Genomic DNA, 22315 nt, shown 5'->3' on the forward strand with positions numbered 1-22315 from the left:
AGGAGGCAGACTGATGCAGGAGGCAGCTGGCCTTCAATCTGCAGTGCTCCAGGGCACAAGACTGTAATGTTAGCAGGGTGAACTCTCGATTAATCACAAAACCAGCCGGGTTTTGGTAGAAATGAGGACGAGGATTTACATCACAGCAATACAAGGTTTAATTATGTCAGCAAAGTTTTCAAGTAATGTAACTTTCATGATCTTCCCAAAGAAATCTCCAAAACCAAGCATTTATTGATCTGGAAATATAGAGACTGAAATGAGAAACCCATGCAGGTGTGGTGGTGCCTGATTGTAATCACAGTTCTAAGAAGGTTGACTCAAGGCCTCCTGGTCGATACAGCACGTTTCAGGCCAGTAGGTAAAAAAAAAAGGATGTAGGGAGGGGAGTTCTATTAACTTATCAAAAAGGCTAAGTAGCAGGTTTCAGATCTACATATAACTTAGAGAAACAAGCAGTCTGCTTAGACAACCAAACGATTCCTCCTTAGGTGACTCAGAAAGGAAAGTAAATTTTAGTGATATCTAAGGCATCGCTGCTGTGGCTGCAATAGCATTCCGCAACAGAAGAGGACAAACTAACCCAGAAGCCCCACTTAGAAAGTGCAGGCATGGCTGGGACCACTGTGTAAAGTGCTTTCCCAGCAGGTACAAGGCCAAGTTTGATCCCCAGTACTGGGATAGGGGAGCAAACGAAAACCAGGCATCTTGTTCTACATATGGCCCAATGACCTAGGTAACAATACTTAGTACCTATGACACACAGCCATGCTTTGGATTTCTATTCTACTACCTGGCCAATCCACTTGCCTTCTTGAGCTATAACCACCAAGCTCCCATACACTGACTTCTGCTCTAATCAGAGAGTACCATGTCAGACCATTTGGATCCTATGTTATCCAGCCAAGCTTAACTTAAAGCAGAAGACTATCAGTCACTCTTTACATTCCCTAAAATCTCCCGCACTTCCTCCATATTATCTCAAGGGGTTATGTCAACCTCTATTTATTTATTTATTTATTTATTTATTTATTTATTTATTTATTTATTTATTTGCTTTTTCAAGGCAGAGTTTCTCTATGTAGCCCTCTAGATAGCTCTATGTTCTGGAACTCACTTTGTAGACTAGGCTGGCCTTGAATTCTGAGATCCACGTGCTTATGCCTTCTGAGTGCTAGGATTAGAAGCAGGTGCCACCAACACCTGGCTATTTCAAGCTTTGGATGACTTGGCCTCATCATGAAAAATAAATAAAAGCATATCTCTGAGTATAAAGAAGAGAAGAAAGAAGCTTAAAAGGTAGGCTCAATCTTCTTATCTTCTTTCCTATGGGGATAAAGGCATTGCAGTTAATTCCCCCTAATATTTGCCACTGACATTTCCTGTGTGATCTAAGCTGGCTCTAGGAATTTAAAGGAGCACCTAATAAAACACATGTTCTCTTTTCTTTCTCTTTTTATTAATAAGCAAAATAATTAAAAACAAAAATATAACAACCTTAATGCAGAGTAGCAGTTAAATCAAACTGCTGCTGGAATTTAAGGATGTACCTATCTAAGGCACACACTTCCTCACTGTGAGGCACATGACTGTGTGTAGGGTGTGTGTATAAAAACCAACAAGAGTTTGAGAAATGGAAACCACTATGGGGCAGAAAGCATGAACTTTTCATTATGCAATCCCAAAACGCTCTGCTCTTTTCCTTTTCTTGGCCTGTAATGAAAAAGCAAGAAAAAAATTAGATTGCAAGACAATAGCAAGATTAAGTTTCTGTCAGCTTTAACCCAAACCCACATTAACTGTCAAAAGGTTCAAGAAGAGATAACCACTGACTTCAAACCAGAGACTTTATTCCTGAATCCCTCCAGCTAGCCAATGAGAAATAGGGAGGTTTCGTGAAAAAGGTGAGAAATGAAGACAAAACACACCCATACACATAACATAAAAACAAAAGCTGAACAAACAAACTATAACATAAAAATAAAGGTTAAGCCGGGCGGTGGTGGCGCACGCCTTTAATCCCAGCACTCAGGATCTCTGTGAGTTCGAGGTCAGCCTGGTCTACAAGAGCTAGTTCCAGGACAGGAACCAAAAAGCTACGGAGAAACCCTGTCTCAAAAATCAAAAAAAATAAAGGTTAAATAAATAGGGTGTGAGGTGGGAAAACAACCAAAGGAAAATGGGAGAAGGAAAGAATGGCAGAAAATGCAAGATTTCAGTGGACAATGGTGAGCAATACTATCCACAGAGCAGCTACAATGAGGCAGTAGCTATGTCTTAGGCCTCTAGCTCACAGAGAGGTTGACTCTTCAATGCAGAAAGAGTAAGTTGGAGAAGGAAGGGTGAAAGGGTGTTTGTAAGAAAGTCCTTATTATGGATCTTCCCCCACCCCCAATTTGGTTTTTCAAGAACTAGCTTTGTAGACAGCTGGTCTTTTTTTTTTTTTTTTTGGTTTTTCGAGACAGGGTTTCTCTGTGGTTTTGGAGCCTGTCCTGGAACTAGCTCTTGTAGACCAGGCTGGTCTCGAACTCACAGAGATCCGCCTGCCTCTGCCTCCCAAGTGCTGGGATTAAAGGCGTGCGCCACCACCGCCCGGCTAGACAGCTGGTCTTGAACTCAAGAGATCCTCCTGCCTCTGCCTTCTTAGTGCTAGGATTAAAGATGTGCACCACCACTACCAGTAGCCTCAAACACGTATTCCTCCTGCCTCTGGGTTTGGAGCCTGTCCTGGAACTAGCTCTTGTAGACCAGGCTGGTCTCGAACTCACAGAGGTCCGCCTGCCTCTGCCTCCCAAGTGCTGGGATTAAAGGCGTGCACCACCAACGCCCAGCCGGTTTGCTTTTTTTTAATGGAGCCTTTCCCCTCATGTCTGAATATTCTTCAGCAGATTTCATCTTGCACAGTGGTACTGTGATGCCTCTAAGCATAACCTAACACAACATAACTGGTAGCCTAGTTACTTTCAGATATCTACCAGTGTCATATGGGGAGTACAATGGGGCTCAGAAGTTATGTACATTATGCAACTCCTAAAGAAGGCAGTACAGGGAAGAGGGCACAAAATGAGCCATGAGTGACATAGAAAAAGTTCTGTGTTCTTTATGTTCATTTCAACTATGCCCCAGAACACAGGGAAGTTTTCTGTAGTTAACTCACACTGCAGGTTTGATACAGTTTTTTTAAAAGCAGAATACAGTACAAGCCCATTTCACTTGAACTAATGACATAATTCCTTTAAATGAGACAAAACTCCTCTGGCCCATGTAAACTGCAAGTGCCTCAGAACTACTACTCCCTTACAGACAATGACTTCCAACCACAGCCACTGTTCCTACCACCCTCTTTAACCTGGAGAAGCCAATGTACCCACTTAGTGAAAGACCTGGCTTATTGACAGCTTCACGTAAGAAATAATTCTAAGCAGAACTGAAGCAAGCTCATCTCATTAAATCAATAAACTTAATATAAAGTGTTTTATTTCAGTAGAGCAAAGTCTACAGATTCCTTCAGTTTTTTCCCTAGTAAAGAGCAAAAATTGATTTGACTATAATTTTTTTAGATTTCTTTTACGTGCATGACTGTTTTGCCTACATACATTTATGTGCACCAAGTACAAGCTGGGGATCACATAGGTCCTCTGCAAGAGCAACAAGTGGTCTTAATTGCTAAGCCATCTCTCCAGCTCTTGATTTATAATTTTCATGGCATATATACTTATTTATAAAGAAACTTTAGGGAATAGCAAGACTGTCCAGTTGGTAAAATGCTAATTGTACAAATAACCATGAGGACTGTGCCTGTAAAGCTATCATTGGATAGGGAAGATAGGCAGATTCCTGGAGCTCACTGACCAGGCAGCCTAACCCATTAGTGACATCCAGGTTTAGTGTGAGAGTCCGTCTCAAAAAACAGAGAGGAGACAGGCGGTGGTGGCGCACGCCTTTAATCCCAGCACTCTGGAGGCAGAGACAGGTGGATCTCTGTGAGTTTGAGGTCAGCCTGGTCTACAAATAGTCCCAAAACAGGCGCCAAAGCTACAGAGAAACCCTGTCTCCAAAAATGAAAACAAACAAACAACAAAAAAAAACACATAAAGGAAAGGTGGGTGTTAGTGGTGCACACCTTTAATCCCAAGGAGGCAGAGACAGGCAGATCTCTGTGATTCTGAGGCCAGTCTGGTCTAGAAAGAAAGTTCCAGGACAGCCAGGGTGACACAGAGACCCCCCCCCCCCGCACACACACAAGTCCTAGAAGGACAAGGAAACAGTGGAAGTGTCAGTCAAGCAAGCCTGACAACTGACAAGTCTCCAGAATGCCCACATGCCAGCCCACCTGAATGAGCTCACAATTACAGAAACGAAGCTCCCAGAGTTGTCCTCTGACCCCCACACAGAAAGCCTTGACATGGGAGGGCGTGTGCGCGTGCACACACAATTTTGGTGGGTTGTCTGACTGTATTACTAGCTCCATGAAGCATTCTAGATTTAGTTCACCTCTGTGTCCTCTGTGGTTCCAGTTCCAGCTGAACTTGTCACAATCCCAAATCTCTCCTTCCTTTTTTTCAGCTTCTCATCATCCTCAGACTGTCAAAGGATAAAGGCAACAGTTGAAATAAGTTATTCTCTATTTACAAAGTTTATAGGAATAAAACTAATTTATTGGTTACAACATGCAAGCCAACCTTATATATCAAGAGCCAAGGATCACACAAATACAAAAGACAGAGAAGAAAATAAACAGCCTCCTACTGTGATTTAGCTGCACTTTGGCCCCAAGGATTCACGTAAGTTTGGGGAATACCTAGTGTGACAACAGGGGGAAGTGAGAAGACCTTTTCTAGGCCGTGCACAGTATTTGTTCAAAAAGGATTAAGACAGTTCTTGTGGAAGCCTGAATGGATTCTTGTGAAAACAAATCAGTCTAACAAACCTGGTCTACAGAGTGAGCTTCAGGACAGCCAGGGCTACACAGAGAAACCCTGTCCCGAATGAAAATAAATAAGTAAAATAAATGAATAAAAAAATTTCAGTTCTACACTAAGAGAGTACCCAAACAAGCGCAACACAAACAATATACTACAGTTGAAACAGTCATCACTAGAAGCACGAACAAACCTGAAGGCCATTTACCTTACAAATCCTACTACAAAATGCATGTTTATCTGGAATATGGTGAGCCAGCATTTTTTGTGTATTCTAATTATTATATTATTGTTATGTGTATATGATGGAGGGCACCTGAGGTCAGAGGTTACCCCTGTAAAATCATTTCTCTTCCATTTATTTATTTATTTATTTATTTATTTATTTATTTATTTATTTATTATGTATACAATATTCTGTCTGTATGCCTGATGAGGTCAGAGGTTACCCCTGCAAAATCATTTCTCTTCCATTCATTCATTTATTCATTTATTTATTTATTTATTTATTATGTATACAATATTCTGTCTGTATGCCTGAAGGCCAGAAGAGGGCACCAGACCTCCTCACAGATGGTTGTGAGCCACCATGTGGTTGCCGGGAATTGAACTCAGGACCTTTGGAAGAGCAGGCAATGCTCTTAACCACTGAGCCATCTCTCCAGCCCCCTTCTCTTCCATTTTTTAATTAATATTTATTGAGCTCTACATTTTTCTCTGCTCCCCTTCCCCCTTCAGCCCTCCCCCAAGGTCTCCATGCTCCCAATTTACTCAGGAGATCTTGTCTTTTTCTACTTTCTACTTCCCATGTAGATTAGATCTATATAAGTCTTAGTGTCTTCATTGTTGTCTAAGTTCTCTGGGATTGTGGCTTGTAGAATGGCTTTCTTTGCTTTATGTTTAAAAACCACCTATGAGTGAGTACATGTGATAATTGTCTTTCTGTGTCTGGGCTACCTCACTCAAAATAATGTTTTCTAGCTCCATCCAATTCAAGATGTCATTATTTTTTTCTGCTGTGTAGTACTCCATTGTGTAAATGTACCACATTTTCCTTATCCATTCTTTGGTCAAGGGGCATTTGGGTTGTTTCCAGGTTCTAGCTATGACAAACAAAGCTGCAATGAACATAGTTGAGCTCATGTCCTTGTGGCACGATTGGGCATCCTTTGGATATATACCCCAAAATGGTATTACTGGGTCTTGAGGAAGGTGGTTGTTGTGGGAGCTGCGGGCTGCGTTCCTACCACCCAGCTCCCACCTGCCTTTCTAGCTTATGCCCCAAAATGACAATACACAAACTGTATTCTTTTAAACACTGCTTGGCCCATTAGCTCTAGCCCTTACTGGCTAATTCTCATATCCCGATCAACCCATCTCTAATAATCTGTGTAGCATCAATCTTACCGGGAAAGATTCAGCATGTCTGACCTGGCGGCTTGCTTCATCGCATCTGCCCTGGAGAGCAGGGCATGGCATCTGAGCTCTCTTCCTCTTCCTCCCAGCATTCTGTTCTGTTTACTCCACCCACCTATGTTCTAACCTATGAGGGCCAAGCAGTTTATTTTTTAACCAATGACCTTCCTCCATCAGGTTGTTTCCTAATTTTCTGAGAAATCGTCACACTGACATCCAGAGGGGCTGTACCAGCTTGCATTCCCACCAGCAATGCAGAAGTGTTCCCTTTCCCCACAACCTTTCTCTTCCATTTTTTTCATGGGTTCTGGGAGTGGAACTTAGATCATGAGGTTTGCACAGCAAGTGCCTTTACCCACTGAACCCTCTCTCCAGTTCCATGGGATTTTTGAGAAGGTCTTATGTAGCCTAAGCTGGCCTTAAACTCCCTAAATTCCTCAGGATGACCTCCTCCCATGTGCTTCTATTAGAGGTATGTGCCACCCTGCCTTAACTGTGTGTGGAGGGGTCAGGGGGCAGTCTATTTCCTCGTTTTAATTCTGATGGAGAGTCTGAATTCACCTTTTGAGCTGAGAGGTGAGGGAAGAATGAGCCAAGTAAAGGTCCTGATTAATTACCACTGACTCCAGACGAGCTTCTCTTTTATTCAGACCAGACCAGGGGACTTAGAGGTTTAGGTAAAGCCTCTGTTCCAAATATATCTTCCTCAGGCCAACAAACACCTTGCCAGCCTTTCCCTCCCCAACCCAGTACCCTCAGCTCCTTTCTAGACGTTCTTCCTGTTGGGAAATATTTTTTTTTAAGGTGTGTTGTTTTTGTTTATGCTATATTTGTTTAACTCTGTGAAGCTGTGATTTTTTTTGGCTGTCTAAAACACCTGATGGTCTAATAAAGCACTGAACAGCCAACAGCAAGCCAGGAGCAAGGACAGGCGGAGCTGGCAGGCAGAGAGTATAAACAGAAGGAGAAAAGAGAGGAGAGGAGGACGTTAGGGTTCAACTAGTCACGGAGTTAAGACTGAAAGTAAGATATACAGAAATAAAGATAAAAATCCAGAGACAAAAGATAGACTGGATAATTTAAGAAAAGCTGGCAAGAAACAAGCCAAGCTAAGGCCGGACATTCATAAAACTAAGCCACCATGCATGATTTATTTGGGAGCTGCATGGTGAGCACCTCAAAAAGACAACAGAGTAAAACATCACACACTTCCTCCTTGCCCTTCAGGGAAAAGCAATGAACAGTGCCAGTTAATCAACACAGTTCTTTTTTTTTTTTTTTTGGTTTTTCGAGACAGGGTTTCTCTGTGGCTTTGGAGCCTGTCCTGGAACTAGCTCTTGTAGACCAGGCTGGTCTCAAACTCACAGAGGTCCGCCTGCCTCTGCCTCCCAAGTGCTGGGATTAAAGGCGTGCGCCACCACCGCCCGGCCATCAACACAGTTCTTATGATCCCTAACCTGACCCCACAGCACTGACACTATCTCATAGAAACAAACATACGATAAATGTCACACCATCCTGACTGACAGATTTTGATTCGTTGGTTAGGAAGACCCATCGGAGGGAAATTACCACAATCAAAAGACATCTCTCTCTCTCTGTATTTACCAGGCCAATATTCCCCAAGGCCATGCTCAAGTACAGAAATGGGCTCATGCGCCCAAGGAGCAGAGACCTAGTGTAGTTTGTCCTTGTCAACCTTTCCCTTCACCATGATTACCTCAATCTTTCAACACCAAACACACTTTTTCTCTTCATGAATACTCCTGTTCAAGAAAAGAAATGCTTCTATCTGAAATGCTTTACTTCCCTCCAGCAAATGTAAATTCAAAACATATAACTTATATCTCGGACTAAATGTTAGAGACTTTGTCCCAAATACAAGCAAAACAAACAAACAAAAATCTCATTTATAAAGTAAGAATTGACACCCATATAAGAACAAAAAAGAACAGGAAGTGGCAAGATAACTCAGCAGGTAAAGACCCTTACTTGTCAAGCCTGATGCACCAAGTTTATCTCTGGTGCCCACTTAGTAGAGAGAAAATAATAACATACACAAGAAAAATGAACATTGCCTGGTGGTGCTGACACACGTCTTTAATCCCAGCACTCTCCCAGCACTTAAGTTCAAAATTAGCCTGGTCTACAAAAGGAGTTCCAGAACAGCCAGGGCTACACTGAAAAACTGTCTCAAAAAACCAAAGAGAAAAAAAAATGAAAAAGAAAAATTAACAGAATAGGCTGGATGTGGTAGCTCATGCCTATAACCCAAGCACTCAGTGCAATGAGGTCATTACAAGTTTAAGATCAGCCTGAGATCCAGAAAGAGATCCACTCCCCACCTAAAAAAATGACAAGGAGAAAAAGAAAAGAAAAAAGAAAAAGAGGAAGCGTGTAGGACAGAAAGCATAATCTACGTTTAATAAGCTTTCATTTAACATTTATTTATTACTTTTGGTTTTTGAAACAGGGTTTCTCTGTGTAGCTCTGGCTGTCCTGGAACTAGCTTGGTAGACAGGGTGGCCTCAAACTCAGAGACCCACCTGCCTCTGCCTCCGGAGTGCTGTGATTAAGGGTGTGTGCCACCACCGCCAGCCTGCTAAACATTTATTTTTATTTAAAGGTTTACTTTTATTTTTAAATGTGAGTATGTGTACATGCCTGAGAAGGCCAGAAGAGGGCGTCAAATTCCCTGGAGCTGCCCACATGGGTTTGGAAACCAACTCAGGTGCTCTACCACAGTAGCTATGTGCTCTGCAGACCCATCAGTGCTTCCCGCTATAAAGGCAGTGCAAACTGGGCCCTTCAGTTTTTTTTCCCCCCAAACTGGCTTCTCTCCTTGTTCTTTTATATATATGCCAAGTCCTCAAGGAATATTAAGAAAAAGACGCAATGAAAGAACTACTAAGACATTCAAGAATGCTCCAAGAGGGGCTGGAGAGATGGCTCAGAGGTTAAGAGCACTGATTGCTCTTCCAAAGGTCCTGAGTTCAATTCCCAGCAACCACATGGTGGCTCACAACCATCTGTAATGGGGTCTGGTGCCCTCTTCTGGCCTGCAGGCATACACACAGACAGAATATTATATACATAATAAATAAATTTTTTTTTTTTTAAAGAATGCTCTTAATAAAAGTCACACAAGCCGGGCGGTGGTGGCGCACGCCTTTAATCCCAGCACTTGGGAGGCAGAGGCAGGTGAATCTCTGTGAGTTTGAGACCAGCCTGGTCTACAAGAGCTACTTCCAGGACAGGCTCCAAAGCCACAGAGAAACCCTGTCTTGAAAAACCAAAAATAAATAAATAAATAAATAAATAAATAAATAAATAAATAAATAGATAGATAGATAGATAGATAGATAAATAGATAAATAGATAAATAGATAAATAGATAAAAGTCACACAAACAAAAAAAGTGTTTACCATATAGGAACTATCATATAAGGTAAATAAATATTAGGTGGTATTATAATGATTATTGTTATTGCTGTTTTGTTTTAATCAGGTAACCCAGGTTGCCCTTGAACCCTTGAATTGTCTCACCTCAGCTTCCCATGGTCTGGGATTACAAGCATATACCATACAGAATTCAGGTGTGTAGGGGGGGTATGTGAGCTTGTATGTGTGCAGGTACATGTGTGTGTGTGTAGACCCAAGGTTAATGTGGGTGTCACTAATCATTCTTCACCTAATATATTTAAGCAGGGTCTCTGATAATTGTCAAACTCAGATCATGTTTGGGATAACTGGCTTGCTTGGGGAATTTGCTGCCTCTGCAGCAAATATGCTGATATTACAGGATGGCTACCACTGCTTTTAAATGGGTTCTAGGCATCTGAACTCTGGACCTCAAACTTGAACAGCAAGTGCTTTCTTTATTCAGTGAGTCATATCCCTACCCTCAGGTATTTTTATTAGCACATTCCTTCTGGTTCCTTGAAGTCTGAGACGACCAACAATTTTTGAAGTTCACTATGCTAGTCATTCTTCACAAGGCAGGATCACAACAGAGGGAACGAATCAGTTACCAAGGAAACTCCAGATAGTTGAACAGGTGATCAGATGTAGAGTTAAAATTTTATGGGTGAGCCAAGCATGGTGGCACATGCCTTTAATCCCAGCACTCAGGAGGCAGAGGCAGATGGATCTCTGTGAGTTCGAGGCCAGCCTGGTCTACAGAGTGAGTTCCAGGATAGCCAAGGCTGCTACATGGAGAAATCCTGTCTGGAAAAACCACACAAACGAGGTGTGGCAGAATACTTAGGACAGTGTATAGTCTTGTCCACTGAGCACCATTAAGTTACCATTCTTACTAGGTCTCTGAAAATCTGGTTACCATACACTGGACTATCTTTAATCAACTATAATGACTAACAACTGGAACAACAAATACATACAGGAGCGAAGATTCGTACTGAGCAGAGATTCTAATTCTAGACCCTGAAGAAATGCTTTCATGAACTTATGTGAAATTACTTTGCTATTGACAGTATCTTTCTATGTAGCACAGGACAGCCATGAACAGAGTGAGTTCCAGGACAGCCAGGGCTACCCACTGAGACTCTGCCTCAACAACAACAACAAAAAGAATTTACTCCACCCTATGTAACAGGAATGCTTAAAATATCACAACTATTCTAAGGGAGCAAAAAGGAGGTCCTAGGTTATAACTACATATTTTGACTCAAGAGCTTGTGTGGCAACCATTTTCACTGTAGCCAGGAATTAAGAACACAGCTGAAAATTACCTACAGCAATTGGCAACTAAAAACAGTTTTAAAAAAGTGATTTCTTTTTTTCCCAGCAGAATGCCAACATTAATATCTCCAAAAATGAGTTCAAACTTTTGTTGGTTTCCAAACTCAACTTTTATCTTCAAGATTCAAATTGAAAAGAACATTTTACAAAACTTACTAATTTTATCTTGAACACACAAGTACTGCTCACAGACTTTGCCAAAAACACAGTGAGTGTCCTGTGAGCAGTAACTTTAAGCACTCAAAACAGTCACCACCTTCAATCTGAGCCAGCACCACTCTCGCTCCTACAAAGAGACCACAAGAAAGAGGACCTGAAGTGTAGTCAGGCATATTTAAAAGTTTTGAATTCAGAAATTCCCAAGAAGACAGAAGTAGTCACTGGACTCAAGTAAGAAAAATCCTCATTTTTATCTTAAGAGACCAAAGCCGGGTACCCTTTTACTGGTGAGTGCAACAAAATTATTCATCCATCAGTCCTCCTATGCCATGGGTGAGGACAAATTCCAATCTGGAGACCTAGTCAAGACACCTCTACAAGGAGAAACCTAAGGCACTACAACTAATTTTCCCTCAGAAAATCTTTCCTCTGGAGTGATTAAAGAAGTCTGACATGAGCTAAGACAGTTGTCTTCTTGGTCCTCTACACACACACAGTATAAGTTGAATATGTTAATGTGCTACTACTGAGCTCTAACCCCAGGCCCAAACCAGTTATACTTTGCAAAAATAACAAGTAGCTGGTGATTTCTGTAAATGAATTATAATATGCATTAAGATGTCAGCAGTTCTCAGGCTAATATGATTTTCTAAGTGAATTTAAGGTTGTAAAGCAAAAGGGCCTTTGGATCACTTTCATGAATCTACCACATTGTAAATGACAAGAAGATGAAGAGCAGAGCCTAGGGGACGATGGGAAATTAATGTCGACGTGGCCTTGAATTCCCAGAAGTAAGTAAACCTCATGAAACATCCCATGGAAAGTGAGCTTCCAATTTCATACTTGCAGGGTGAATACAACACTGATGGTTTCTCTCAGAAACACTTCAATGCTTGAATACACAGCTGTCACCTCCCTGCTTCAGTTCCTAAAACCCATCTGATCTTGTTTTTTTCTGAGCCTTTACACAGTCAGAGCAGAGAACAAAAAGAGGTTCCCAAAACTAATGTGCACACCTAGGCAAATTGATGGTGAAACACAGTGCACTAGCAGAAAGCATGCCACCCTAGCACACCCATGGCAAAGAGATCTAGTAACATTCCTTAAACACATACACAATCAAGTTACCATTCCTGCACTCTGCAGTCTCTGTGACATCAGAATCTTTTCTAGGGCCAACAGAATGTGAGAACTGTAAAGCCAAATAGAATCAGAGAGCACCAAGGACCCATGTTTTCTATCTCTAGGATTTTTAAGTGAAAGTCATCATCGCTCATCACCAAATAAATACTCTTCTCACAAGCCCTATCACTTTTTCTGGAATCCCCACCCCCCACCATAAACACACTCTCTGGAGGAGGTCGTCTCAGCCTTGCTCTAGCTGATTATAGGACAAAGAGAAGCAGGTGGAGGAAATGAAGGCTTCACACTTGAGACCCCAGGAAACCAATTTCTATTAAAAGTTCCCACCTCCTTCCCTTAGAAGCCAGGAAGCGATTGCTTTTAAGGATAAGCGATGCAGAACTTGGTCGAAATGTCAAGAAGTCAATAAAGGAAAGTGAAACTTTTAAGAGAGAGTGAATGTTTGCATAGCCAAATTATTCAGAGAATAACTGCAAAAATGGATATACCCAAGCACTCAGAAGTGTTGAAAGAAGGTCTTTTTACTTGGACTACTTAAAAAAACACATATTCTTGCTGTCATATCAACATAATCTAAAAAGAACAGGTTTAGAGAGCTGTATTGTTATTATTTACTAATGTTGTATATATGCACACATACGTGTGTGATGTGCTTATATTGTTATTTATTAATACTGTATGTATGCACACATGTGTGAATGTGAGGTGCCTGTATTGTTATTATTTCTAACATTGTATATATGCACACACGTGTGTGTGATGTGCATGTAGGAGGTATTCTTTGCTATTATTTACTACTATTGTATATATGTACACACGTGTGTGTGAGGTACCTGTATTGTTATTATGTACTAATAGTGTATGTATACACACACGTGTGTAGTGCCTATGTTGTTATTATTTACTAATACTATATATACGCACATACACACTTTTGTGTGTGATGTGCCTAGAACAGTTCATGGCATGCACTTAAAGGCCAGAGAACAATTTTTGAGAATCAGTTTTCTCTTTCAACTACAGACTTGGGACTGAATTCAGGCTGCCACGCTTGCATAGCCGGCACTCTCATCTACTGAACCATCTTGCTGAACTAGGAGCTATATTCACCTTTGTTTCTTGAGACAGGGACTTACCGTGTAAACCTGGCTCTCTGGAACTTGCTTTGTAGAGTAGGCTAGCCTTAAACTCAAGGCTATTCACCAGCTTCTCCCTGGGTTGAAAAGCATGAACTACCATGTCTTGTCAGGAATTGTTTCTTTTCTTTTTTTTTTTTTTTTAAAGATTTATTTATTTCTTATGTATACAAGATTCTGCCTCCATGTATGCCCGAATGTCAGAAGAGGGCGCCAGACCTCATTACAGATGGTTGTGAGCCACCATGTGGTTGCTGGGAATTGAACTCAGAACCTCTGGAAGAGCAGCCAGTGCTCTTAACCACTGAGCCATCTCTCCAGCCCCCAGGAATTGTTTCTTAAAACGATCCTGGTGTTTACTTAGGCACAGCCATACTTAGAAATAACATCAATTATATCTAACAAAGTACTGATAAAATTTCAAAAACATCTCATTAAATCCAAATAAGGCTGTCACTTGACTCTAAAGATCTCAGCTTCAGAGAGTTTTGTAAAAGTCAAGAGAAAGAGCTGAGAGGCTAGAGAGCCTGGATGCTCCTCCAGATGACCCAGGTTCAACTGCCAGCACCACATGATACAACCATTTCTAACTCCAGTTCTAGGGAATCTAATACCCTCTTTGGTCTGCAAGGGCACTAGAGACACACAAAGACATACATGCAGGCAAAATACTCATACACATACAATAACAACAAATTTTTAAAAAAGAAAAAAAGAAAATCTAGGAAAGAATCATAGATACCTATTACATTCCTAGAATTCAAACAGAGAAGCAGTGGGAATCCTTCACAAGCATAACTCAACAACTCAACAAACAAAAACATATCAAAGGAATGAATATGGAAACAGAGCATCCTGAGCAAAATAGCAAACTATAGCTCTAAAAATTAATTAATGAACTATTTTTTAAAAGGCAACAAGATCAGGACACACTTGTGCAGGGCCAAGAGTAGGATAATTAGATTCAACCATGAAAAGGTTCTTTTAAACTAACAGAGAAACGGAGTGTCAATAAAGTAGGAGAAATGGATTTCTCTGAAGACACACACTATTCTAGAACACTAATGAGGGCAATCCTCTTAGGCCTCTCAAAACACTGTTTATTTTCAACTGCTCTTCTACACAATCCCTTCCACACAATGGCACAACAGTGAGAATTCCATAACTGCTTTTGTTATATCCTAGCTAATTCTGGACCAAAACAGTCTCTAAAGTCCACACTAAGCATTTCAAACAATTTCAATAAGTTTCTGTGAAATAAATATAAGAAACTAAAAATAAATAGGTATAAATAAAAGACAATCTCCACTGCTAGGGATTTGAAAATTCAAGATTTTATAAACCCCAAACGCTGAACACTGCAAAGATATTTCTATTTCTGTCCTAAGAATCTGCTCTGGAAAGGTTAAGACCTGAATAAAATACCAATTAGAAATGAACAAAATAAAACACCACACAAAAAAAACAGGAAAACTAGCATCTGGATGGGGCAGCAGGCAGAAACAGCAGATCAGCCTGGAGGTTGACCTCAAGTAATGGCAAGTTCGAAGACAGCCTGAGCTATAAGAAATCTTGCTTCAAAAAACACAACACAACACAAAAAAGTCACAGAATATGGAGGTGAGGAAGGAAATTAGCATGTTCTAATTTTGACAGAACACCTCAGACTATATTTATAACTCTAACTGCCAGAGTCTCGATATGGCACTGCTCAGAGACATTTTCATCTTCCACTCATCAACTTGTTTGTCTGGGTTTTGGGGTTTTGTTTTGTTTGTTTGTTTTTTTTTTTGTCTTTGTTTTTTTTTTGTTTTGTTTTGTTTTTTTGAGACAGGGTCTCACTGTAGTCCTGACTGACCTAGAGCTTATAAGTTTCGTCTCCCTCTAGAGAAGGTCTGTCTGTCTGTCTCTCTCTCTCTCAAAAAGAACACACCAATGCTTCTCAAACTACTCCGTAAAACAGAAAAAGTACATTACCAAATTCTTTTTCCTAATGAACGTTCTCATCAAGAGACTTGTAAACAGAATTTTAAAACTAATGGAAAGATTATTGACTACGATCAAGTTGCCTTTATTTCAGAGATTCAGAGGTGGTTCAATATACTTAAATCAGTAAATGTTTTATCTTACATAAATGGGCTAGGCATGGTGACCCAGGCCTTTATTATTTTATTTATTTATTTATTTATTTATTTATTTATTTATTTATTTATTTGGTTTTTCGAGACAGGGTTTCTCTGTGGCTTTGGAGCCTGTCCTGGAACTAGCTCTTGTAGACCAGGCTGGTCTTGAACTCACAGAGATTCACCTGCCTCTGCTTCCCGAGTGCTGGGATTAAAGGCGTGCGCCACCACCGCCAGGCTGACCCAGGCCTTTAATCCCAGCACTTGAGGCAGAAGCTGGAGGATCTGTGTGAGTTCAAGGGCAGTCTTGAACTACATAGCAAGTTCCAGACCAGTAAATGAGACCCACCCCACCCCCCAAAAAAAAGAGACTCAAGGATAGAAATCCTATGGTCATCTTGATAGACATGGAAAGACTCTTGACAAAATCCAATACCCCTTCATGTTTAACATCTGCAAAATTTGTCTAGAGATGGCTCAGTCGCTGAAGAGCAACCGTGACTCTTGCAGAAGGTCTTGGTTCACAACAGTCTGGATCTCCAGTTCTGGGATCCGACATTCTCTTTTATCCTCAGTGGGCACTGCATACATGTAGTACACATATATACATGCAGGAAAAACATTCACAGAGATAAAATAAGCAAATATTTAATAATATAAAGTTTGAGGAATCTAGGAACAGAAGAGAAGAACTGTATCTCAACATAATAAAGGCTACAGCTGACAAACCTACATTCAACTAAGGAATGCTGAGAAAGAGAAATAGTCTTCCCAGAACAGAGCACCCCAATTGATTATCTAATACCAAATAGTCAGCCCTAAAAAAAATACACACATGTGACATTATACACACTGAACATGTTGCATTTATATACTCAGAAACATCATGCAAGTTTAAAAGCTAAAAAGACCATGAATTTAAGAAAGAACAAAGGGGCCGGGCGATGGTGGCGCACGCCTTTAATCCCAGCACTCAGGAGGCAGAGGCAGGCGGATCTCTGTGAGTTCGAGACCAGCCTGGACTACAGAGCTAGTTCCAGGACAGGCTCCAAAGCCACAGAGAAACCCTGTCTCGAAAAACCAAAAAAAAAAACCAAAAAAAAAAAAAACAAAAAAACAACGGGAAGACACATGGGTGGGGTAGAAAAGGAATTATAATCTCAAAAAATTATAATAAAAAATTCAGTAGCCTTCCTATAAAATAATGACATACAAAAAAAAAAAAGAAAAGAAAGCACAAAAACAATGAAAACTTTAGGCCATCCTACCAAAAGCAATCTATATAGTCAAGTAATTACAGCAAACATTCCTGTAACACTCTTCACAGAAACAACAAAAAAAGTTAAAATTCATAGGAAGCAAAAAGGACTCCAGATAGGCAACGCAACCCTGGACAAACATACACTACCACAGGTATTCCCATGCTGACTTCAAATTACATCACACTCACAGTAATGACAAAAACATGGTACTAGCCCAAAACCAGACTCACACATCAATGACTGGAAAAGAGGATCAAGATACAAGGCCAGGCAACTACAGCCACTTCCCTTTTTCCCTTTTGACAAAGGTACTCAAAACACACACTAAAGACAGCATCTTTAGCAAATGACATTGGAACAAAAATCAACTTCAAATGGATCCACAGGTGTCAATGAAAGAAACAGGACACTGCTTGAGGAAAAAGAAGAGCACTCTTCACGATATAAACACAGAGAAGGACTTTCTGAGCAGGACTTCACTCACTCGGGAATAATTAACAAATGGGATCTCTTGAAATTAAAAAGCTTCTTAGCAGCAAAGGAAGCTGCCAATTAAATGAAGAACGTGCCTACAGATGGGAAATTTTTGCCAGCAACTAATCCAACAAAACATCAGTATCTAGAATATACAAAGAACTAAAAAGCTAAACATAAAGGAAATAAACCAATCAAAAAATAGGCTAGTAGTGATGGGCTGAGCAGTAAAGAGCACATACTACTTCAGAGGATCAGGTACACTTCCCAGCACCCACATCATGTGGCTCAAACTGCCTGTAACTCTAGTTCCAGGGATACCTGAGGCTCTGGCTTCCACCAACCCCTATACTCACACGTGCACACACATACACAGAATTAGAACAGTTACTGCTCTTGCAGAGGACCCAGGTTCAGTTCCCAGCACCCCCACTAGGCTTCTCTTTACTTACTATAACTCTAACTCCAGAGGATCTAATGCTCTTTTCTGGCTTTTGTGGGCACCACAGCGCCTTTTGAGGGGTAGGGAGCAAGGTAGTACTCTATGTATTCCAGCTGTCCTGAAACTTTCTATGTAGACAGGCTGGCCTTGAACCTACAGAGAACCATCAGTCTCATGAATCCCAAGTGCTGGGATTAAAGACATGTGCCACCAGGTCTGGCTGCAAATGATATCTACAAATGAAAAATTAATATTTTAAAAACTTTAAAAAGTGTTCAAAATCATTAGCTATCAGGAAAATACAAATTAAACCTGCTTTGAGAGTCCATCTCATCCCAATCAGAATGACCATCATCAAGAAAACAAAACGTAGTATTACAGTTCTTTTAGAATTTGTCCAGCAGTTTTTCTGACTTTTGTCAGAAATCCCACTGGTCACCCACCCCATTCCCCACCACCACCAAAAAAAAACAAAAGAGCTAGGACTGGTGTAGTGGCACACACTTTTAATCCCAGCAATTAGGGAGGCAGAGGCAAGTATATCTCTGTGAGCTAGATGCCAGCCTGGTCTACAACAGTAAGTTCCAGGACAGTCAAAGAACACAGTGAGACCCTATCTTGAAAACAACAAACAAAAGTCAAGAGGCAACAAACGTTGTGGAAGATCTGGAGAAAAGAAAAACCCTTGCTGGGCGGTGGTGGCGCACGCCTTTAATCCCAGCACTCGGGAGGCAGAGGCAGGCGGATCTCTGGGAGTTCGAGACCAGCCTGGTCTACAAGAGCTAGTTCAGGACAGGCTCCAAAACCACAGAGAAACCCTGTCTCGAAAAACCAAAAAAAAAAAAAGAAAGAAAAGAAAAACCCTTATCTCCTGCAAATTGGGATAGCTATTAGAGAAGTCAGTGAGGAAGCTAAACTACCCCTGGGCATATCCCTAAAGTGGTCCATCGCCTGCTACAAAGATGCTTTTCCATCCATGTTCAGGGTCGCACTGCTGACAATGACTAGAAGTGGAGTCACCATAGATGTCCACCAAAGGAAGAACGGATAATGAAAATGTGGTTCACACAATAGAATTTTATTCAGCTATAAAGAAATTAAAATGTACAAAACTACTCCTAGTTTTCACAGTACCACTATGTAGAGCACAGGGGGATGGGACGTAAAATTCAACAACACATTTAGCTAGCAGTGAACCCTGCATGCTTGAATACCAACGAGACATGCCTACCAATGAAATGATGTATGACCATTGTGATGGGTGACCAACTATCTTCTGATCGATTTGCAGATCTGCTCCTACATGTGGGAATTCATACCTTATATTTTAACCCTGGCCAAAAAGCACATGGCAAGGGAGAACACAATCCCTAGGTAGGAAATCTGCTGCGGGACAATGATCTTTTATCCTGTCACTTGTATTATTTTTAATAAAATGCTGATTGGCCAGTAGTCAGGCAGAAAACAGAAGCGGGGGTGACCAGGCAGGAAGTAGAGGCAGGGCAACAAGAATTCCGGGAAGAGGAAAGTTTCAGTCTGCCGCTGTCACCCAGAGAAGAGAGAAGAAGCCAGACACAGAGCAAGCAAGATGTGACTGCTTCACCGAAAAAGGCACCAAGCCATGTGGCTAACACAGACAAGTATTATGGGCTAATATAAGTTATAAGAGTTAATAAAGGGGCTGGAGAGATGGCTCAGCGGTTAAGAGCATTGCCTGCTCTTCCAAAGGTACTGAGTTCAATTCCCAGCAACCACACGGTGGCTCACAACCATCTGTAATGAGGTCTGGTGCTCTCTTCTGGCCTGCAGGCATACACACAGAACATTGTATATGTAATAAATAAATAAATAAATAAATATTAAAAAAAGAGTTAATAAAAAGCCTGAGCTAATAGGCCAATCAGTTTATAATTAATGTAGACCTCTGTGTATTTCTTACGATTGTGGGGCTGGATAGGACAGAAAGTACAGTCAACAGAAACCTATAATTTGTCGATTTGCAAAATAGACACATTGTCAAATTAGCTTCTAAATATTTATATTTATACCCATAGCTTACTGTTACTCTCAACCTTAGTAAGAAAAGCTTCTTTTTTTGCAGTATTTAGTAGTTATGCATAGACTCATAACTGGTTAATGTGCTGAGAATGCTCAGTCCTAAATGGGACATGCATATCAACCTCTCATGTAAGGCTCAAATAATATCAAAGAAATATGACTCAAAAATTAAGAGCACCTGTTGCTTTTGCAGAGTGTTGGAAGCAGAGCATGAAGGTCCTTGTGCCCACAAATCTCCAGAGAAACCAAGAACATGAAGCAACACCGGATGTCTCTCCAGTGGGAAAGACGTAAGACACATGTTCTTCCAATGAGAAAGACAGGAACTGGAAGTGATTAATAACTTGGTGATCTGCATTATCTATTGACCTAGGCCGTATCAAGCTCCCACAGTCAGGACCTAATACCTAATACCTAATAGTCTAAATGGCCCTAACATCATCTGTATAGCCAGAGGCTCCCACAACCAGGACCTGAGGTGGTTAACAGCCCAAACGACCTCTACACTACCTGCTTGACCAAGACCAGGTCAGATCCTTCCTTAGGTCCTTCAGCTAGTATAGGCTGCCTATCTCTAGACCCCATCTTCACTGAAGAAATTACATGTACTCTGAGTTGAGTTTTGATGTAATTACGCTTCCGTTTCCCACTGCAAACTTTACAGCAGGAAACTTTTTTTCCAAATTATGCTGTGTTTAAATTTGTTGGGAACAACTCACCTGGGATCAGACTCCAAGTCTTGATCCAGGTAGACGAAGTCAATCTCAACAGTTTTCATTCTCCTCTTGCCGTTTACTTCCCTGCCTGTTGTGACTACCTACAGGGTCCTCAGCAGAGGACCCAAGTTTGACTCCCAACACTTATATGGTCATTGAAAATCACCCATAATTCCCATTCTGGAAATCTGACACCATCTCCTTTAAGTTCAAAGCCAGCCAGGTCTACGTATCAAGCTCTCGGCCAATGAGGTCTACATAATGAAACTCTGCTTTAAAAAAAAAAAAAAAAAAAAAAAGCAGCAGGGGGTGGGGGACAAAAAAACTATTAGGTAAACAACTTTTATTTTAATGGTGCCCATGTATGTAAACTCCTCCTTATCAATGCTTCCAGATAATATTACTTGGATTAGCTTATTGAGTGTTAGTTAGTATCTTAAACTTTCCTAAGCTTCTACAATCCATAGATCAGAAAAATTTCGTACCAAAAAACCCCTAACAGAGTTGTAGCTGTAGTTCCACAGTAGAGTGCTTGTTGCTTGAGTCTCTACATTCAATGCCAATACTGCCCACTCATCCCATAAAATTAAACCACACAAACACACACACACACAAAACAAACAAAACCCCAGTTAACACAAACTATATATAGCCCGAACCTCAAATCAAGCACCCCCCCAATTTCCTCTTATACAATTTTTTTTTGATTTTTCGAGATAGGGTTTATACAAATTTTTAAATAACTTTTACATTGGTGTGTGTGTGTGTGTGTGTGTGTGTGTGTAATACTTTAACTAATATCCCCCTCAAACATGGCTAAGTTAAAAGTGTGTGTCTATCCAGGACAGTCAGCTGCTGCTACATAGAGAAACTCCGTCTCGAAAAACAAAAACAAAACAAAAAACTATCTATCTATAAGCCAGATAGTAGTGGTGCATACCTTTAATCCTAGCACTTGGGAGGCTGAGGCAGGTGGATCTCTTGAGTTCAAAGCCAACCTGGTCTATAGAATAAGTTCCTGGACAGCCAGGGCTACACAGAGAAAACCTATGTCAAAACACAAAAACAACAACATTAAACAAGAAAAACAAAAAAACGAAACAAAAAGAGTAAAGAAAAGAAAGAGGTGTGTAGTGTCTAAGGTTAAGGCAGAGTAGGAACAGGAGAACCACTGAAGCAAAGAAACCACTTAGTTAAAATTAAGATTATCTTTTCAAGAACCATGGGCAGAAAACAATCCAGTCTGCACTGGAAGCACAACAGGAAGAAGAAAAGGCTGGAAAGAGAGAGGGAGGAGGTAAAGTCTGAAGACAGAGGTCAGAGCCCCTCCACTAAGCACGCTTTAAGCAGCACCTTGCTCTCCCTCAGAGTTTTTTCCACTGGGCCAGTGGAGAGAATACGTTGTTTTATTTTTTTACCTTAAATGGGTAGAAGAGATTGGGAAAAATGGATATAGGACTCTACACTGCCTCTCTGATTTTGGAGACAGCAAATTACGTAGCACAGGCTGGTGACCATGAACTCCTTATCCTCCTGCCTCATATCTTCAGAAGTGCTGGGGTCACAGGATGTGACAACATAAACTCAGTGGAAATGACTCTTTAGAATCTCAACATATTTCAGAGACAATCTCAAAACTAACAGTCGATTATATTTCTCATTTTAAAGGAACCCACCACTAACCAATAAGCATATATATATAT

At 40.8% G+C, this 22315-nt stretch overlaps 1 protein-coding gene and 1 non-coding gene across 2 annotated transcripts in view; one reads left to right on the top strand and one right to left on the bottom strand.

Annotated features, from left to right (window-relative positions):
- Nucleotides 1–214: 214 nt before the first annotated feature.
- Nucleotides 215–22315, bottom strand: part of Sarnp (SAP domain containing ribonucleoprotein) — a 59921-nt gene continuing 37820 nt past the window's right edge. Inside the window, exons 10-11 of the mRNA XM_057757606.1 lie at nt 4495–4584; nt 215–1713 (exon numbers count right to left, since the gene is read on the bottom strand). Of these exons, the coding sequence (XP_057613589.1) occupies nt 1672–1713; nt 4495–4584 (132 nt within the window). The 3' untranslated portion in view covers nt 215–1671. The remainder of the gene's footprint in view (nt 1714–4494; nt 4585–22315) is intronic.
- On the top strand, nt 18209–18270 carry LOC130866692 (U7 small nuclear RNA). Its single transcript, XR_009056375.1, has one exon. It is a non-coding gene; the product is annotated as a U7 small nuclear RNA (small nuclear RNA).

Source organism: Chionomys nivalis, chromosome 25, assembly GCF_950005125.1.
Source record: "Chionomys nivalis chromosome 25, mChiNiv1.1, whole genome shotgun sequence".
Taxonomy (NCBI): Eukaryota; Metazoa; Chordata; class Mammalia; order Rodentia; family Cricetidae; genus Chionomys; species Chionomys nivalis.